The sequence below is a fragment of the Macrobrachium rosenbergii genome, chromosome 4 (assembly GCF_040412425.1).
Source record: "Macrobrachium rosenbergii isolate ZJJX-2024 chromosome 4, ASM4041242v1, whole genome shotgun sequence".
Lineage (NCBI taxonomy): Eukaryota > Metazoa > Arthropoda > Malacostraca > Decapoda > Palaemonidae > Macrobrachium > Macrobrachium rosenbergii.
Window position 1 is genome coordinate 20392501 of NC_089744.1, and position 22762 is coordinate 20415262.

A 22762-nucleotide genomic window follows, 5' to 3' on the forward strand; every position below is an offset into this window, starting at 1 on the left:
GCAGAAACGAAAGGGTAAGTCAAGATGAATCAATCATGTTTAAATCTACAGTAAAGTCTATTCTATGAATAATGACATGGAATGCAATCGATCAATGACTGAAAGAGCGAGAACAGATTATTTTTATTTTTATTAAAACTGCAATCGTAGTTAGAAAAGAAAATGTTACGAGCGCAGGGGCAGCAATACGGAAAGCTGAGCAAAACGAAAAAGAAATGCCTGTTTAAAAAATATATACTACATAAGGGATATCGCCAAGAATATCAAATTAGGATTTCCTCGCTATGAAATAACACATGTGAGTCTATTAAAAAAAAAAAGGCATCCACTATAAACTTTCGCGACTCTAACGATTCAATTACATGATTCGAAAGATCATTCCATAATTTGGTCAGAGGGAACAAAACTTATATGATACTGTGTGGTACTAAACCCCACAAAAGAAGATACAATACTGTATATTTATCATTACGTGGCGAATGGCATAGTTCGGGAAAAAATGAAACCAAAGAATGGTCAGAATTGTGAAAAACCTTACAGAGCGTTCACAATGAGCTACTGGGACCATAGTGCCAACGGTTATACTAAAATCTGTAATAAGATACTTCACAGAAGTCAAGATGAGAATCAACAGCTTAAAATAAAACCTGGGAAAAATATTAAAAGGTGACAGAATTAAAAATAACACATTTCTGAGGACAGACAGGTCTTAAAAAGCATTGAAATACTTTCTTAGTACACTAATTCAAAGAGCAACTGGAGATGAGATCAGACGTGTTTTCCAAATGTGAATTTGTAGACAAGAATGTCTCTAATACGACAGTTCAACAACCAATAAGGAATCTGCCTATTTATTATGGAGATAAAACTTCTATTTAAAAGCCCAGCAGACAACTTTTTTTATATACAACTGACCAATATAAAAAATGAAAGGTCACTCAAAATGCCATCCCAGTCTGAAAGTGTGCGTGAGAGATCAACACTAACTCTACACAAGGGGGAAGAGCACATGTTGGGCCAACAACAACAGATGTAAAGCAGATGGAACAAAAACTTGGAAATATATTTACTCTGTGAAGGATTAAAGCCCCAAGCAGGAAGTGGCTGGCATATCCTTACTCAAGACTGCCAATGCTTTGGAAGCATTTAGTGACAACAAAAGACTCTTCGAAGATCAGCGCAGCAGATGACCCAACATCTGTGCGACAGGAAAAGCTCCAAGAGATTCTGTCTTACGGAAGTTGTAATGGTGATTCGATGGAAGATATTTGGATTCAATGTGTATACTACAGTACATTTCACCATAAAAGTTTGTTATGCAGCGTTTGGGAACATGATGACTTCTTCAATCAACATTTTTTTTTCTTAAATGCATAGCACACTCGCACACATTCGCTCACTACAGAAACTTGCATGTAACAAACTCAGAAAAATACACGAAAGGACTAAGAAAAGTCAGGCCGATGTTTGTACCTAATTAACGAACATCAAATTGTTAGGAAAAACTTTTCGCCTCACTCTCGGTCCTGCTGAAAACTTTCGGCCAATTAGCTACCAAAACAGACAAGACAATCCTCCATGATGTCAATCTTTAAAAAAATCTAGAATTTTGTTGAGATAACGCCACATTTCCCTAAAATTCATGCATATACTGGGTGTATAATTTGCGTACGAGGGCAAAAATGACATTGCATAATTATGAATACATACATATTAAAAGGTGCAAGATGTCTCACGCTGGATTCAAACAAAAAGTACATCAGTTACATGAGTTAGCACTCATTTTAAACAACAGAGTGGAAAGTACATATAAACTGCAAAGTTCCTCATTGGCACGAATACGCAAGCAATTACTCAGATCAAGGACTAAATTTGTGCAAATGCCAGAATTCTATCGACAAAACTCGTTCAGAATTTCCTACTTATTTATAATACAAAAGGTACTCTCCATTTGATGCAGCTGGTACTGATCGACTATTTATTACCCTAGTCTGTTTCTTCTGGCGAGAACACCAAGATGACCACAGTTGCTGGATACAACCTTCGTTATTATGAGAGAAAGAGAGAGAGAGAGAGAGAGAGGGGGCTTGTTAAAAGACAGTAAAAAGGCATCCACTCTTAGACTGTGACGAAAAGCTCACCTAAGGGAAAAACAGGATAAATGTAGGATAAATTACGAAAGTTGGAAGTTCGTGACTCTAAAACATTCAAATATTATATATGTTCTCTTGTTCAAAGCAACATATAAAACAACATCAAAACAATATTAAATTGACGATGGAAATAATATAATACAGCATAGCATATATATATATATATATATATATATATATATATATATATATATATATATATATATATATATATATATATATATATATTATATATATAATATATATATATATACGTATATATATAATATACATATATAATACATAATATATATATATATATATATATATATATATATATATATATATATACATACATATATATATATATATATATATATATATATATATATATATTTGAGGGGACAGTAGAAAATAGTATTTGCTTTGTGGGTCGACTTCTCAATTAAATGGTCAGGTACTTTAAACATTGAAGATTTCTGTTACAAATTCAAAGAAGCACATATACCACTTCACAACATAAAACTTCCAAGTTTAGATGGGGATTCCTTATTCACAAAAGTACCAGTACGGGACGTTCTACAGTTTTTGAGGGAAAAATCAGCTATTCGGATCATTTCCCACCAGCCCTAGATAAAATAATAGTTAGTTGAATTGTGTATCAAATAACATCTTTTCATTCGGGGAGTCATTCTATAAACAAAAATTCGGACGCAGCATGGGCAGCCCTTTAAGTCCTGTTTTAGCCAGTCTAACATGGAACACTTTGAAACTGTGAAAACAAACGCAATAAAACCTAAACACATGCTGTGGATGTGATATGTAGATGATATCTTAACATTTTGGGATAGTAAGTGGGGCAACATCAGTGAAATGCACCAAATTTAAAGTTGAACGGGAAACAGACAACAAAATTCCTTTTCTTAACGTTTTAATAATTAGAGACACGACAGAATACAAATTTACTATATACAGAAAACCAACTTTCTCTCTGTCATACACCCATTTTTACAGCTATCAAAACAACTCTATCAAAACTGGCGTAGCCAGCAATTTATTCTCAAGAACCTATCGGATTTGCTCCCCGGATCTCCTGGAAAAGGAAACTGAACTAATCCGTAAGCAGCTGTCATCTTTAAAGTACCCTGACCATTTAATTGAGAAATCGATCCACAAAGCAAACACTATTTCCTACCGTCCCCCCAATAACAAGACCAGAGAGACGTCCAATCCCACGCCATGGACAGGATTAAGACGTCGACACAGACACTTGGAAACTCTAACCCTTTTGCGTTTACCTAACCAAATACCTTAGCCAGATCCCTGGTTAACATCCAACAAAAACCATTCCCCAAAGACACAGGAGTTTACGAAATCCCTTGCCTCGACTGTGACCAATCTTACATCGGCTTCGCAGGCAAATCACTCCCTCGAAGATTAATGCAGCATAAACGTTCAGTTAGGTACGGACAACAGCGCTCAGCTACTTTTAACCACATAAATAACCATAACCAGAAAATAAACTGGCATGTGTCTCGTATAATTTATAGCAGCAATTGTCGGTTCAAAAGCCAGATGGTGGAATCAGCCTTGATTAAACAAAGAAATGCAATGAATCTCTCAAAGAGGCGCCTGGGATTCAGATATTATAGATAAAATCTTCCTCCAACCAGCGATTAAGAAGATTAAAGAGAAACTGTCAATTGGAGTGACCTAACGGCTGACCAATGGATCTTCTGGTAAAAATACCGCTTTTCTGTAACTTTTTCTCATTCACTATTTGCCTGAGGAGAGAGCCAGGTTGGTCTCTGAAATATAACCCTTATTTTCCACATTTTGGCGTTTTTATGGGATCCCTTATATTTGATGGAATTGTTTCAATAAAATATTTCACAGTCATATATATATACATATATATACATACATATAATATATATGCTTTCCACCTAGAGACCTATATATCGATATATAGTCATATATATATATATATATATATATATATATATATATATATATATATATATATATATATATATATATATTTACATGATAGCTAGCTAGACAGATAGATAGACAGATAGCGAAGAAGGATCCTTCAATTTTTAATTCTATTTTTACCTGAAAACTCTCATCACGAAGAATGGCTTGGATTAAAACATGAGGCTAATCAAATGTTGTTAGCACTGGATCACAACTGTACTGTTGTAACCTTACGGACGAGTTCCTCTCCTTCAGATAACCAAAGATTGAATAAATCATTATTCCAACCCGTAATATCCTTCAGTAATTCCTGTACATCCATCACCTTTAGTAGTATGATCTAGTTTTCAAGAGACAGGACCATGAAACCCAATTACTGAAATATATTCTCATTGTAACTTCATTTGCTCTTAAAATTCTTACCCACGCACAAATACCTTGGCTGGGGCGTTACTTTCTGGTTGACACAGGCAGCAGCAGGTAACTTGTGCTTCAGGGGAGGCATGCGAACTCCAGTGACGAAGGAAATATGACGAAATTTACCGATATTCAAAGGAAAATACAACCAGATTTAGTCCCATATAAACAAAACAAATCGTATCTCCGGTCAAACTTCAGGAACTGTAACTTTGTTGACCAATCCTCTTTAGGTAAGGACGACTTATTAAAATTAAGCACACATGAAACCTGAAACCTCCCAGTAAGGAGGGTTAAAATACCTCTATGCTCTCTTGGTACGACCACGTCTCACCTTGTTGGATCAATCAAAATGACGAGTCTTCATGCAACGGGGCCAACTATAGCCCTTCTCTCTTCTTCATCCAAACTTTGTCCCTTAGTTTAAAGGGATAATGGCAAGGCTCCCTAACTTTAATGATTCGAGCAATGTAGAAGACAAAAATGTTGTTAAATGGCTTGTTACGTATTCTTTTCCTTTTCAGACAGTTTTCATTCAGAAAATGTCAAACGCAGCCTAACTTTTAAGGATAGAGGAGCGCATATTATCAAGATGAGTGAACAGGATACACCAGCCAAGAAAGGACTGAGAAACTAGTGTATCAAAAAACACGCTGACTAGTTTTGTTTTTTTTCAACGTATGAAGTTTTCATTGTTTATAAACTTATCATTAAGTGTTCAGGAGGAGAGAAGCGATTGGGAAATGACTTCAATCACTGTTAGCATCGTCTACACTAAAACCGTCATTCCCATGAACTCCAAGCGCCCCTTTGCAGTTTGTTTTTCTTTCAATGAAAAATACCCATCAAATTCGCAGTAATAAATATTCTCAATTCATAAGTAAGTCTTACTAAAGTACAAATTCAATTAAAACTAACGACAAAACTAATAAGAAATACTTTATTTTTTCTTTATCCCTTAGGAGTTGATTTAGCTACATAGACTATACATGTAAGCAAGAATGTAAGTACACACACACACACACACACACACACACACACACACACACACACATATATATATATATATATATATATATATATATATATATATATTATATATATACAAATATATATATATATATATAATAGAGAGAGAGAGAGAGAGAGAGAGAAACTTACCTCTGAGAATTTGATAGAGGAAGACCTTGACATGATCTGCGGAGAGATGCTGAGGGGAGACGATGATTTTGTGAAGGTCGCTCTGCATAAGCTCCGTGATGACGTATCTGCACAAGTGATGGTCAAGGAGTTTGTCGACTTTTATGACGAAGGATATTTTTCGCGACGGAACTCCCGCGCGATACTGACGGGTAGATTTGCTTTCGATTCAAGAGAAACTTCTGGGATATCAGCAAATCACGACACAAATACGTTTTGTAATAATAATAATACAGGAATTGATGTAACATTACAGAAAATGATGAGTGAATATTCTTTAAATACAGGCAAATCCTTAACTCCAACAAATATTGCCGTAAAAAAGTCCCAATGCCTAAACATCGTACTGACAATAACAATTACGGTGTAAAGAAAATTGGACTATACACCTACTCCAACTAATGAATGTGATTGTCTAACAAAAATCTGTACTTTAAGGTACAAAAAAATGCTAACATATTACCTTCCAATCATTACTGAATGCACTAGCTGTATTCATTTCCAACTGAATGAATACCATTCTAAACCAGCTGATATTATTAAAAAAGGAAATCTTTAGTTTCTACGACATACTCTCGTTAAATGTTTTGCCTCGTGTAAAATTCACTTTATTTAAATACAATTAAACTTTACGTAATGATTAATACATGAAAATTATTTTTCAAGCATTGCATTTTACACATACAAACCATATCACACACACACACATACTTATGTGTGTGTGTGTAATTTAACTAAGTCAAGAAGGAAGATGTACGGAAACGAAGAGAAGCCAGGCCTTCCGAGGCGTTTATAATTGGTGGTAGTTGTTTAGCTTTGATTTTTCTCTTCTTTCAGCTTAAACTGGCCTTATGCAGTACGGGCTCTTGCTCTTGGGCAGCCCGTAAATTTACGGTTTCCGATTAATCTGATTTATGCCAGAACAAATCCTTGCCCTGAAGTGGCCTACATGCGTAAGGTATGGCATGAAAGGGATTAGGTGGTCTGGTGTGGATCTCTGAACTCAGCCCCGCTAACAGAAAAGATATTTCACTTTGTAATACCAATTAACTGCACAAGCTTGTTACATCTGTGTGTATAACAAATTCTTGTTGCATCTGTCACTGAATGTCAGTCGTAGCATTTAAACGAACACTGCAATAACTTAAATGTGAATATCTTTTTAGAAAACTAAACGAACAACATCCATTAAACGAACACTGCAATAATTAACTTTAATGTGACCACTTTTTAGAACAACTACATGAACAAATTCCATCAGTCAATATCAAAGGCACAAAAAAAAAAAAAACACGAAGGCTACCATCCTACACTCATATATATTAGAGAAGACTCCACACGCAGAAAATATATTCAGAAAACCAACGAATAATGTTGCTTAAGTAAATAACTCAAGTCAGTGTTCCAACTAAGAGGTCGATCTTCTCTTCATTGCACCCAAGGGCACTAAGACTGACTTTGCCAAGATATTTAGATAAAGGAATAAAAATATCACAGACGCAACAGTAAGATTTTTCTAACCTCAAATTATTGACCAGTGTTTTAAGTTTGGCTGGAAAGACTTTTGGCAATGTATCCGATTAAGAAATAACAAAAAACCAATAATGTCTCCCTGTTTTGAAAATATGTGCAGCATTCTGAAAGTTTTTCAAGTTCAATGTTCAACCATAAGTGAAAATACCATTGGAGAACGTACGACTAAAAGCGTTCCAGTATGAGTAAATCTTCTGTTAGGACACGACGAACATTAAATCCCGTTTTTGCAATTATAAGACCATTCACGAAGAATAAACTGGGAAAAGACATTCACTGCAGCCTGAGGTGATAAATTTATCGCACCGTTAAGGAATGTTTATGAGTAGGCAGTAATCTTCTTCACAAGAGCAAATATATTAAAACACTGAAATTCTGTCCGTCAATCGTCGGCGTCTTTAAAGTGACTCTGCTGTCTCCCTTCGTTTTAACTTCTGGTTGAACTGAATGCTACGACCGTCACATATTTATAGCTGTGACAAACACCGGGAAAGCATTTACAATTTACAATCTTGTTTGCTTTCATCTTCCCTTATGGCATAAAAATATTGAATATTATATAGTTCCAAGGCCTTTACGTAACTATGTGTATATAATATATGTATGTATGTATGTATATATATATATATATATATATATATATATATATATATATATATATATATATATACACACACACACACACACACACACACACACACACACACACACATACATACATACATGTCTGTGCGTGCGCACGTGCGCCCGTTTTCTTTCGCTAGTCAATTTAATAAAAAATTCCATTCAACCTAAAGGCTTTGTTTGACTTCATCTTTTATTTTTGCAATGACGACCAAACATAAATATACGACCCTCCATTCCAGTCACTAGTTCATTTTGAAAAGACGACGAAAATTCGTTCCGTGATTCAAACTAGGATGTTCGCCGCATTGCATGGGGGAGGTTCCTGCTTCTTTCCAACGAGAAATTTCCAGTGAAGAAAACTTTCCTTCTTCCTCTTTCGTAACCTTTCTTTAGAAAAGCGCCTCTCAAGAAGCAGTCCGACAAACCTCCTCCCCTGTGCTAACATCCCCCCTCCAATCTTCCGTTCCTCGCCAAACACTGCGTTAACCGTCTCTTGCTTTCAATAAAGGAACCATCTTTTTTTTTGGGGGGTTAAGGGAACTTCCTCTCGGGCCAAGCGGTGCTGCTACCCCTTTCCAGCGTTCGTTAGCCCTCCCCTCTCTCATAACACCCCCTTCCCCCGACGGAATCCGGTGTGGTCAGTTGTCCCATATCAAATATTGAAGACGGATGCTCCGTCACCTTTTAAAAGAATGTACTCAGGATTCCTGTACCACTTATCTGGCATTACCACGATTGACTTTCCCAGATTGCATCAGCTTCAATACACGTCACCAAATCTACGGCTTCCTATTTCCCTTTTATATTATGAAATTACACTTTATAGAAATCGATCACAAATCCCATTTCCCTTTTCGCGTAAGTTATAACAGCCCACCTTTTCAAGGAAATTTAGGAAGTCTCTTAATGTCACCTTTGAAACGGAAAGGAGCCTGAGTAACTAACAACTGCAGTCTAATGCGCTAACATCATTTTTCTTATCAAGGCAATCCAGGTGCAGTTTTCTTTTTTTTTCCCTGTATTTCCACTTTTCTAATCAAATTCAAAATAAATTAGTATGGCATTCAAGCCCTTAAGTTCAATAAGAAAAAAAAATAAGCACTGAAACCACTTACCAAAGTGCTACACTCCGATACCATCTATACTAACGTCATTTACTGGTAGAACGTGAAAAAGTAAACAACAGAGCAGTCCCATTTGTTCCTTTCACCGGTTATTCCGGGTTCTTTCTGGGCTATATGCTCACTGCAAAACCAGTTCTTAAAAAAGGATACATTTCCTGGAAGAAGTCGAGGTGGGGAGGTTGCAGGATGTCTAGCGCCGATAATACCTGTAGGAAAAAAGAAAGATACTGTTTTAGTCAACGACAATCACATTCAATCGGCAACATATGCATTTTGATAAAATCGATAGAAAAGTAACATGTAAAGCTCTCTGACTTCGCAAAACTCAACCTCAAATACTTGAAAAAGTGTCAATACAATTATGGAAAATAATCAAAGTCAGAATATAGAAAATCATTATATATAATATATATATAATGATTTTCTATATAAATATATACAGTATATATACATATATCCATCTATATAAAGATAGCTCCTCGTTGGCAGAGTCGGCAGAGTTCTCGGCTAGCACTCTGCTAGGCCCGAGTTCGAGTCTCCGGCCGGCCAATGAAGAATTAGAGGAATTTATTTCTGGTGATAGAAATTCATTTCTCGCTATAATGTGGTTCGGATTCCACAATAAGCTGTAGGTCCCGTTGCTAAGTAGCCAGGTGGTTCTTAGCCACGTAAAATAAGTCTAATCCTTCGTGCCAGCCCTAGGAGAGCTGTTAATCAGCTCAGTGGTCTGGTTACTCTTCAGGTATACTTCACTTACCTTAATATATAAAGATGTTTCCACATCCGGTGGCTCGAGAGGAAAACAGTCCCCTACCACATTCATAGCTCACCTATGAATTCGTGGACGAACCCTTTGTGCAGAAACCCTAACATTAACCCCTTCACACATCTCCAAGCAAGGCTCATCAGGAGTGCGTCAAACCACGCTAAACACACCATGCCGTTCAGATCTTCAGCTCGCACCCACCCTCGCGCTTCCTGTAGGGAGACCCTTCCTTTTGGCATGCCTCGTTCACACCATCTATCCTGTGAGCATTCCGAGTCTTCCTCTTCTCCTCGTTCCTGATCCTTCCGCATGTGTACACCAATCCATTTCAGACTGATTTATCCTGCCACCTATGGTTAAACTTCTACCTCTTCTTCATATCTACAATTCTCTCACCCTTGCAGTTCGTTCGTTCTTCATATATACCACGCAAAAAGTTTATCTCAGCAGCTCCAACCTGTATTCTTTCATTGGTAGTCAACTCCCAAGCTTCACTTCCATAAAATAGAGTTTTTATATACCTATTGGATATACAGTATATATATACTGTGTGTGTGTATATATATATATATAATTATATATATATATATATATATATATATATATAAATATATATATAAACAACTGAACAAATGCCAGGGAAACAGTTAAACAGTTGGCACATAGCCAAGAGCAGCTTCGTATTTTGGAGCCAATTTCTCCTAAGGGGGCAAAGGAGTATGGCACATTATACATACATACACACAGACATACATACACAGACAAAATACATATCTGTGTATGTATATATATATATATACAGTATATATAGCGCGTGTCTGTATGGTCTATGTAAGAGTAGCCATGCATAAATTCAACCAGTTTCTTGTTATTCCATGAAAAACTACCATTTGTGACGATGACGAACGTCTGATTTATTCCTGTTAACAAATATTTAGCTATAAGTCAGAATTATAAAATTTTTTTGTAAATACCCGAAGATAAAAATTACATTATATATATATATATATATATATATATATATATATATATATATATATATATATATATATATATATATATATATATATGTATATATATATATGAGATAATTCCAAGTGTAAAAACGAAGATATGTTTGAGAACGCCTATAAGAAACTGCAGCTTGAAAACCAATTTTAACTGTGGTTGTTTACATATTCACACATTTGGACTTGATTACTGTGATGCTCCCTGACATATCTAAGGCCTTGCAGATAAGAGGGAATTACACAAAACACTGACTTCCACCTATCAAAGATCTTATCAACAAGTGAAGAGATAATCCGGCAACTCCCCAAATCGCATATCTTGGAAATGAGTGTGACGAACATATTATTTTGACACCAGTGTATCTTACAACCTGCTTACAACGCACACGCTGACAGATACAAGACGCATGTATGGCAATTGAATGGAGTCAAGTCTACCTCCTTTTAATAATAAATGCATAACATAAACCATTCATTATCTTATTCTTACTACAATAAATGTTTGGACTGACTTTAGAGATGCTATATAATATTATAAATTACCAAAGACATGAACGCCACCAGTACTCTCAATAAAATCCCCTAATCATATTACTCGACACTCGCCACCCCAAACATTCCTAAAAACGCGTTTGCGACAAATGAACATCACCTGCGCTAACCGAGCACTGCCAAGAAAAGACGCCGTCGAATCGACACTCACTCAATTCCAACTCAAGTTCCCAAGAGTTGTTCCTGAAGTTTTAAATACATTTTCATACTGAACGCGGCTGTCGAGACGATATGCGAAGATGGTAAGGAGTCATCTTTTCTTTTTTGTTCATGTGTTTCCTTACCATGCAGTTTATGGTTAATTCTATTCTTGTTAATATCACCTCATTTCTGTTATTCGAATGATTTCGCGTAAGCTTTGAAGAAAATTTCACGATAAATTTTTTTTTAAAGTTTCCAAAAATCTTTTACATGCCAAGTCATTTCAAGAAAAAATAGTGTAAAATCCTACATCTGACATAATATTCTTTTTTTACGAAAATATTTATTCATCAGCTATTAATATGGACGTTAAACTAAACACATTACATTGAACCTGGTAATATTTTTTACTGCAGATTCATTTTTAAACAAGATTTTTGTCGATGTGGAAACAAAAATGTACATAATTTTTTTTTTTCATTTATGTTGTTTCAATTGTCTTAATTCCCAAAATTTAACAAAAATGGGTAAGGTAACACACACTGACTTACGTACGTGTGAAAATGTTACTTGTGGCTTACACCATTTTTAGTAGAAAAACACAACATTCTTTCTAAAAAATACTCAATACACAAGACTTAAGAAACAAAGTGACTTTTTTTTTCAAATTACTTAGCACACGGTTATCCAGAAAAACAAAATAACAGCGTAATTAAGTTCAGGTACATTCTTTTTGCTTCTGTTTTCCTTGACTTGGGAGATTCTCTTTTTGCCTTCATTTCCTCTGACTTCTAGTTTTCAATCCCATACGAGGCGGGCCTATCACTTATTTCCGGGTGAAGCAGCACCTTCTTTCTAGTAAAACTGATTTTCTGAAAAAACGAGTAAAAAATGCGCCGAAGTTTCTTCGGAGCAATCGAGCTTCCCGTACAACAGCATACAATGCTGTATAAAACTCTCACCCGGGGCCATGAAACTTTCAGTCACGGCCCGGTGGCGGCCTGTGTTGTTGGCGCTTATAGCGGTGCCAGACACACGATCACGGCTAACTTTAACCTTAAATCAGATAAAAACTACTGAGACTAGAGGGCTACAATTTTGTATGTTTGACGATTGTTGGAGGGTGGATGACCAACATACCAATTTGCAGCCCTCTAGCCCCAGTAGTTTTTAAGATCCGAGGGCGGACAGAAACAGTGCGGATGGACAGACAAATAGCCATCTCGATAGTTTTCTTTTACAGAAAACTTAAAATACCACCCGTCTGAAGTCTGTGTTTTAGCCTTTGAGCTAAAGGCAAAGCACAACCTCCGTTTATTTACAGGAAATATCAAATTGATGGTACGTGAGAAGGTATGACACCAACAAGTATATGTCACCAATGGATGTAATTCGATGTTAAAAATAACTATAATTATATGTCAACAATGAATACTTATAATATAATTATATGTCACCAGTGATTATAATTACTTCACAAAATTTACGTGAAAATTATTTAAATTAAAAGTACAAACTTGGAGAGAGAGAGAGAGAGAGAGAGAGAGAGAGAATTTGTGACATGCAATACATAAACCGGACACCTAAGTTTGGGAGCGGTCATTATCTTATTCAATTCTTCATTAACAACAGTTACAACAGCAATAATAATAATCATCGGATCTTTCCTTGATAGTGACCCCAAGGATTTTCGGGGGTCGTTATCTTTATGATATTTACAGTCTTTTGTTTATATTTTTACAGTAAATTCCCAACGGGCTTGTACTAAACACGCCGCAAAGGTGGATACATATAGGGTTAAAACCCTTGTGGAACACTTTCTAGGAAAGATCCTAATCATTAGTACCTTAAAAGAATGGCCTGCATATTTTTTCTAATTCTTCGTAGTTTATGGCACGGGGAAAAAAAATTAGCTCCCGCCGCCTATTAAAATGCAATTCAAAATCTTGAATACGAAAGTTTCAATTGCTCAACGCCTTGTACATTTTCCAGGTCTATTCTCCATTATCCTGACAATTAAGCAAAGAATGGCTTTGCGGTATCGAGAGAATTATAATTTAATATATATTCTTTAACCTCCTGTTATTTAACACTGAAACAGTTCCACACACACAAAGGTAAAAGAACAGTTTTCAAAGAGTCAAAATGATCAATTTCCCCAAGGATGTAAAAGTGACACTCCCAAAACCAAATTTCAGAACAATATCCCTGTATTTTCCAAAATGGCACCGACCAATGTCAGCTGTTCTCGTGGACGATTTCAACTGACTCGGAAGTTCAGGCAGCCCCAAAAGTCGAAGAAATTTTCTTTCGTTCTTCCAGTTTGGCCACTAACAGTCAATGTACACATACCTACTTCATTGTAGTTTACTAATACTTTCAGGGTTTTCATCCAATAAATAAATTTCGTAGGTACACAATTTTTGTTAAGCAGAGCAATTATCGCTCGAGGGGAAGTAAAGGTAAAATAGAGGTTGAGATTACGTCAAACACACACACACACACACACACACACACACACACACACACACACACACACACACACACACACACACACTGTACTTAATAAGTAGGTGTCATCAATAGGCGCTAAAAAGGACTACAGCCAAAAGTCTGGAAAAGTGACATTCAAGAGTTGGATACTGGAGGCAAAAATGAAAGTCGTCGATATGGAAAAGGAAAAGGTTAGTAGCGGATGCTGAAAATGAGCTCTATTTCCTAAGATGCTTCTTTGTTTCCACTAGCTACTTTCTTCTTATTAATATTAACTCGAAAAAATCCCATTGTTATTTAACAAAACAGTAAATACTTAACTACCAATTTTGTCCATTCTATTTCTTCTATTTCGTCTTTAATATTCATTGTTAAATATTTCCCGTATCGCCACTCCATCTGCGGAAGCTTGCTCCTCTAATAAATGGTCTTGTGGTTTGTCCTTAAAAAACGTCCACGTCATGAATAATAATAATAATAATAATAATAATAATAATAATAATAATAATAATAATAATAATCAGTCTTCCCTCTTCCATGCTAAACTTCTAAAAGGAAACGGTAACTTAAGACTGTAAATACAGAGCAACTGAATGTATGCAACGCAAGCAATATTATTCATGTTTATTCGATAAACAAAAACTCTCCCCACCAAACTATCAATAAATAAACACATATAAATAGACTGTCGACGATTTATTAAGTGAATACAACCACAATTATGACGTAACAAAGCAATGATCGGTATTTTTGGCAATGCAAACTGAGTGTCCCCACTACCCTAAAAAAAGCAGGTTACGATACCCTTACGTAAAGCTACGAGTGTAGGAAGGTCGCCAAGCATCATATTGGTTACATTACCCTCAAAAACTTATAAAGTGTTAAGCTTATGCTTACCTGGCTGACTATAAACTTACAAATAAAAAAAAGTAATTCAAAAGCTTTATAAAGAGTTTGGTAAGCGAATCCAGTGCACCAGCGAACACTGTAAGCCGATGCTGGTTACAACGACGAAGTTTTGTGTGAATTATTTTATTATATGAAAACCTGTAGGCCTGTGAGTGCTACAATGCCGCGCATTATGAATATTTGTTTACTACGAAACATTCAGTATAAAATTAATGCATTTCTATCTATCAATTCACTTTACTATGCTATCCCTCTTTTGATTCTCATCATCACTTATGGTCCCTACATTCCGTTTTTCTCTTTTCTTGAATTAATTATCAAATCGCTTCCTCCTCCTCTTACTTTGTCACTCATTCCACTCTATCCCTATCTACTGATGAAGTTACCTGTCCATTAAGGAAAATAAGGTACCGGGTTAATTCAACTTTCTTCCAAGTCAATCTAAGTTTCTCGTTCCAAGTTAATCTAAGTTCCGTTGCCAAGCGAGTTTTGCAAACCTCACCTAGAATAATCACTCATATTACAGCAAGGCCTTTAATAATATTCACTCTCTGAAGAAAGTCAACACAAAAATAACTGAATATCATAAATAATTATGCGGTCATTAAAAAAAATTACAAAACACCGTAACCATAAAATTGGTCTTATATAATAATAGTGCAAAAAATTAGGTAAGAAATCGATAAATTTCCTATCTTCGTTAAGAGAGAGAGAGAGAGAGAGAGAGAGAGAGAGAGAGAGAGAGAGAGAGAGAGAGAGAGAGAGAGAGAGAGGGGGGGGGCACCTACTAAGATGGAATCTGTAAGAAGAACACAAATAGACTTCCACTGAATCACTGATCCAAAATACCAAGAAAAGAATTCAAGTGACTAATATGTTGAAAGTTACGTTGTGGATTACATTAAAGTTGAAGCACCATCAAAAACGAGGGAATTCACAGATAGGTAAATTCTACGTAAGAATCATATGAGAACAATGGGAATTTGCTAAAGAGAAGTTCAATGTAAAGGTATTAATGTCAGAACTAACCAATTCCTCTCTCTCTCTCTCTCTCTCTCTCTCTCTCTCTCTCTCTCTCTCTCTCTCTCTCTCTTACGAACAGCCAAAATACACTATTCTAGCTTATACCAAATAAAGATTTATGCTTTATATTTAATAAACCCATTCAGCAATAACTCGACGACTTAAAACGACAAAAAATGGTCTCTTCTTGTCAAATATTGTCAAATGTGTCTTTGAGGATCATAATGTTGCACATTCGACCTAACGAAATCCAATCAAATTCTAACACACGAAATATGCCAAGGAAATTATAAATGTAAATGTGAAAGACAACTGAAAAGATAACCCTGATTCATCGTCCTGAGAGAGAGAGAGAGAGAGAGAGAGAGAGAGAGAGAGAGAGAGAGAGAGAGAGAGAGAGAGAGAGAGAGAGAGAGATGCTTTCTCGAGTAAAGCTGAAATACCCGAGTCACCTCATTTGACGATACGACCATTATTCTTTCCATTTACACAAGGGAGAGAAACCAAAGCGAGTCAAATAAAATAAGTGACCCATTCAGATATGAGAGAGAGAGAGAGAGAGAGAGAGAGAGAGAGAGAGAGAGAGAGAGAGAGAGAGAGAGAGAGAGAATAATAGTGGATATAGTGTGCACAAACGTGCGGTAAACGCACAAGCTCCGTATACATAATGTAGTGTGTGTGTGTGTGTGTGTAAAACTGGTGTGTGTGTAAAACTGGATTTCAAAAATGTTAATTATCAGTCAAATATTTCTGACCTCTTACAATGGCTAAGTACTTTGAAGGAATGACCACAGATGTTAAGTACACTCAGGCTGAACAAAACTATCATTCTAAATCACGATTAACTAAGCTTGCTTTCCTATTTAATGCTAAACTCCAACATAAAAGTTGTAAATTCAGGCACAAGTATCTTCTAAGTTGCATCCAACAGCGCCAGTCAGCTTTAATCTTGCATACGGAGGCAAACGCATCGAATAGCTTGATGTGGTTGCGGGGCTAGATGGGATAATCAACATTAAAGTGAAAATATCTGAACGCGATAGCTACTAAGTTCACAGATGTCAAATCTAGTGCGAAAATATTTTGACAGGTAAAAGAGACCATCTATAAAGCATAATGCTGAAACATGTATCCCATTCTCTCAAGTTTAGAAAATGAAATACAAAAAGTCTGCCTGTGAATTTTTGGTTTTCTGTAAAATTAAACTATTGAGATGGCTATCTGCCTGTCCGTCAGCACTTTTTCTGTCAGCCCTCAGATCTGAAAAATTACTGGGGCTAGAGGGCTGCAAATTGGCATGTTGATCATCCACCCTCCAATCATCAAACATACCAAATTGCAGCCCTCTAGCCTCAGTAGTTTCTATTTTACTTAAGGTTAAAGTTAGTCATGATCGTGCATCTAGCATCGCTATAGGTGCCAACAACACAGGCCACCACCGGGCCGTGGCTGAAATTTTCATGGGCCGCGGATGAGAGTTTCATGGGCCGTGGCTGAGAGTTTCATACAGCATTATATGCTATACAGAAAACTCAATTGTGCCGAAGAAACTGCGGCGCATTTTTCAATTGTTATTTCTGAAATGGCGTTCATCCGTGGCTCAGAATTTACAGAACGAAATGTGAACAAACGTACTCTTGTTTATTCTGAAAGTCTACCTTCTTTTATACGAAAAGGAAAAGGACTGTTCACGGAACAAAGGGGGCGGTTCGACTGTGCCTATCAGAAAATAATTAAGTCCAAAACGCTAATTTAACTAGTTCAACTGTAGTATACAATCGATATAACCTATTTAAAAAAAAAATAAACCTTTTCGCTTTCAGACACGTTTACACCCCATTAAAATTTTTCGGCGGCCGGGCCAAAGCTCTGTTCAACGAACTTATTTTTCAGGATATATGAGAGATTAAGACGGACTTGACTGTCCATATCAAGCTCTGTGACTAGAAATAAACTTCCTGTTAATGGACTTGTTTTCTTAATCAAAAGTCACATCAGACTTCAATTAGAAATATAACTACTGTCACCAACTTCCTTAGTACACTTGGCAAGTTAGAACATACACAAACTTTTCCCGGGTATCCTGTCAGGTTCTCTGTCTCAATTGGAGGGCTGGTTCTGACGCTGATTGTCCGTAATCAATTTAATCGTCCGTTAAATTTACCTAACAGTTATCCCAGGGCAGAAACTAATAACTATAAAATACTTTTTATTACGTATACAACTCCGCAATATCTAGGGAACTCCTACTACATTTACAGAAAGAGTAAAAGAAGATTATTCGTCAGCATTCCTGAATGAATAGCCTACTAAACTGAGCCTACCAACGATTATAGAATAAAAAAATGACAAAGAAATATGCCGTGAAAACATCACAAAATATAATGATAAGAAATAAACACAATACAAAAACAACTACTCTGAAATCGGCCGAAGTTTTACCCTAAACTACTTAACCAAGCTCCCAGCGAAGACGGGCGTTCGGCTGCCCCCGCCATCGGCCTCAACATAAAGAAAAACAAACAAAAAGTGGCAGAAACGTTATTGCAAAGCAACCAGTACACCAAGAGACTTCCGTTTCCGGGGGATTGACATCCGGAGCCGCTCCACGAGAGGAAGGGCCTGACAAATTCTGCGAGTCAAATGGTGTGATGATGATGATGATGATGATTAATATCACACAACTAAGGAGAAAGTTTTTCTTTATGAAGCCGTTTCTTAGATTACCAAAACCAATAGGGACATGAGGGGTCCATTTTCTCAGGAAAAGAAAAAAAAAAAAAAAACTGGCGGAGAATAAAAAACATAACTAGAGATTTTTTTTCAGTAGCATCATGAATACAATTATTACTATTATTAGTTGAAAAAAAGCCTGAGTTCTACCGAAACTAAGGTTCTTTTATTCCCTGAGTCATAATCTTTTGTTCTAACTCCAAATAATGAATATGACAACAGATTCTAAATCCATCAGATATATAAAAATACAGCGTAGATGGGTCATCATCAATGAAGTTCTTCTAAGACAACCCGATTAAAAGCTCATTTTACCATATAACATGATTACTTAATCGTAAAAATAATTGCAACGCAAGGTATGCAATAACACATTTATTCAGATATCTCAGGAATGCAGACATATTCAAATCCATCGACCTGAGTGTCATGTATACAAAGCTTAGCGCGAAGACTGATGAAACTCAACACTGCAAAGCTCACGAATTCTTTTTAATAATAATAATAAAACTAATAATAAACACATAGATGAGACAGGACACAAATACCTAGGAATAATAGAAGGAGAGGATATAAAATACCAAGAGATGAAGGACACGATCAGGAAAGAATATACGCAGAGACTTAAGGTGATACGCAAGTCAAAACTCAACGCCGGAAACATGATGAAAGCCATGAACACATGGGCAGTAGTAATCAGATACAGAGCAGGAGTAGTGGAGTGGATGAAGGCTGAACTCCGCAGCATAGACCAGAAAACTAGGAAACACATGACAATACAAATGCACTACACCGAAAAACAAACAGACACACAGACTATACATAACATGAAAGGAAGGAAGGAGAGGTCTACTAAGCACAGAGGACTGCATTAACATCGAGAGCAGAATGACTGGTAAAAGTAGACGAAGACCCAGAGATATACAGAGACAGGAGAATGAAAAACAGAAAAGAGGAATGGCACAACAAACAAATGCTCGGACAGTACATGAGACAGAGTAAAGAACTGGCCAGCGATGAAACATGACAATGGCTACAGAGGGGAGAACTCAAGAAGGAAACATAAGGAATGCTAACAGCGGCACAAGATCAGGCCCTAAGAACCAGATATGTCCAGAGAACAATAGATGGAAAAAAACAGCTCACCCATACGGAGGGAGTGCAATATGAAAGACGAGACCATAAACCACATAGCAAACTAATGTCCGGGGCTTGCACAGAACCAGTACAAAAAGAGGCATGCTTCAGTTGCAAAAGCCCTCCACTGGAGCCTGTGCAAGAAACACCAGCTAGCTTGCAGTAATATGTGATACGCACACCAACCAGAGGGAGTGATAGAAAACGATCACGCACAGATCCTCAGGAACTATGGTATCAGAACAGATAGGGTGATACGTGCCAAAAAACCAGACTTGGCGCTAATTGACAAAACCATGAAGAAAGTATCACTCTTTGATGTCGCAGTATCACGGGACACCGGAGTAGATGAGAAAAAAATTGAAAAATTTGTAAGTATCACGACCTGAAAATAGAAATAAGGATATGGGATATGCCAGTGGAAATTGTACCCATAATCATAGGAACACTAGGCACGATCCCAAGATCCCCGAAAAGGAACCTGGAAAACTAGATGCCGAAGTAGTTCCAGGACTCATGAAGAAGAGCGAGCTACTAGAAACAGCGCACACAGTGAGAAAAGTGATGGACTCCTACTAAGAAGGCAGGATGCAACCCGGAACCCCACACTATTAAAACCACCCAGTCGAATAGGATGACTTAAGATAGAAAATATTATTATTATTATTATTATTATTATTATTATTATTATTATTATTATTATTATTATTATTAATTTGTAGTAGCAGTAGTAACTTAAATTCTCTCCACCACCAGAAAACGCAAGGAATGCTTATTCACTTTAACCTGTTTGTATTTCCCCTCACTGAATTGAATTCCGTAAACAATATACATTACTCTAAAACGTTACGATACAGCTTAGTGAACTTGAAAGTATGTATAAAACGGTTTAACAGACATTAACTAAAACAAAACATCACTTTGATTCCTAGTGTTCTATAAAAAAAAAAAAAAACTTTAGAATTGGCCTTTGAAAACCCCTTTAAAACAGCTACTCTTAAAAAAAAAATTTTGGCGTAGATTTAAGTTAAAATTTTCTAAAAGCTACGCTCCAAAATGGTTTTAGAGCGAAGTTTTAAAAAAACCATTTTAAAAACATCTAGTATTACTACTCCTAAATCTAGGAGATTTTAACAAACTTTTAAGCCACAGTCTACGGACTGAGCTCATACACACGTTCAAGACGAAACTAAAATAAAAATTGTTTGCCTAACTTCTTCCACCAACCAAGACACGATTTACCCCCCAAAAAACAGCAACTGGGACCAAGCAGTATATATCGAAGGCACACTTTCTACCCAACCTCCCTTCCCTTTTATTTTTCTCTCGTTACCTTCTGCGCTCTGCTCTTCAAAAAAAAAAAAAAAAAAAAAAACAATCACCTTAGTGCTCTTCAGATTGTAGTCACACGGTAGAATTTCTGTTCTAGAAGTAGACCGTGCAGGCTTAATGCAGATGTCTTATTTTGTCTACACCCAGGCTTTCGCCTTTATAATTCTTATCTCTCTACCGAAATTATCCTTGAAATGATCTATGGAAATAAACCTTTCGATATTATCTTTGTATAATTTATAAACAGCGTAGCAAATGACACGTGAAAATCTATAAAGAATCCAAGGCGCTTTATTTCTCTCTTCGGCGCTCTACGGTTTCCAGCAAAAACAGACACTTCGATTATCAGGAAGCGCAAGTAATCATTTTAATGTTTGTGGACTTAACAAAATTGTTTATAAAATTCAAAAACTATAAATTCCTATTATTATTATTATTATTATTATTATTTATTATTATTATTATTATTACGAGCCTGATGGAGCACGCTACGTTGCTATGGAACCAGGGGCTGACCGTCATGTCTCCTCTACCTACCCCGCCCCCACCCGGGCGGACAAACAGGTTTGCAGGAAGAGGGTGGATGTGTCATGTCTCCCCAATCTTCCCGACCCCGTACCCACCCCGCCCATACCCGGGACGGACAAACAAGAAAGATCCGCTCGGATTTTATTATTATAAATTACTATTACTTTTATTACTGGAAAATTCATGACAAACATTAAAAGCATCTTTACCTTAGGAAACAAGAGGTTAAAAAAAAACTTATCGGTGACTTGACCAGGCTAGGAGGAAAACCAAAATGGAGAAACGAGTGCAGGGTAAAACTTCAGGGGAGGCAGAAACTGATTTTCCACCCGTCTGTTCCCATCACGTCCAGAAAATACACTTGGAATACTGTAATGCTACCAATCCTGGAAACATCGCTGCATCATTTAAAATAGCCCAACTCTCTCTCTCTCTCTCTCTCTCTCTCTCTCTCTCTCTCTCTCTCTCTCTCAGGAAACTCAAAAAAAAAAACTAATTAAATATCAGACAAGCGTTCATCCAAACACTGCCATGTATAAACAGGATCATCGAAACAACTATATATTAAAAAGGCCCATTAAAAACGACTCGGCAACCCTACGCCAGGTTTTAATCCCCCTTTTGTTTTGCCTAGTATGCCACAACAGCGCGTGCGTCATGTCATCTACGTTACTGATGCCAGACAAAGACAATTTTCAGTTCCATTGTAATCTACTTATAAAACTGAGTGCGCAGTGTAAATTATAAACAAGACATATATATATATATATATATATATATATATATATATATATATATATATATATATATATATATATATATATATATATATATATATATTACAGACACTTCCTCCGGGGAATCTGTCATATCCTAAACACAGAACCTGCGTCAGAGTTCAGGACAGTCTCTGACGTAGCCAGATCAAGATCTATTCTTGTTACAATGTTTCATTTACTGACGTGTGGAGGTCGATGTAACTCTCAGTCTCAGTAAAGAGAATGGGCAGAGGAAGCGTTTTTTTTTTTTTTTTCTCCTTAAGACTTCAGATGGTTAATGTTGAATACGTACCCAATAAATACGACCGGAAGGATGAGACTAATTAGAAAGGAAGTGATAAACATC

General features: G+C 36.4%; 1 protein-coding gene across 8 annotated transcripts in view; it reads right to left on the reverse strand.

Moving 5' to 3' along the window:
• Positions 1–22762, reverse strand: part of nmo (serine/threonine-protein kinase nemo) — a 298234-nt gene that overhangs the window by 61226 nt on the left and 214246 nt on the right. For all 8 annotated transcript variants that reach the window (XR_010850784.1, XR_010850782.1, XR_010850785.1 and 5 more), the window contains exons 3-4: positions 9164–9219; positions 5691–5797 (exon numbers count right to left, since the gene is read on the reverse strand). Coding sequence is in view for 4 of the 8 variants with exons in the window: in XM_067090990.1 (XP_066947091.1) it covers positions 5691–5797; positions 9164–9219 (163 nt within the window). In the remaining 4 variants the exon portion in view is untranslated. The remainder of the gene's footprint in view (positions 1–5690; positions 5798–9163; positions 9220–22762) is intronic.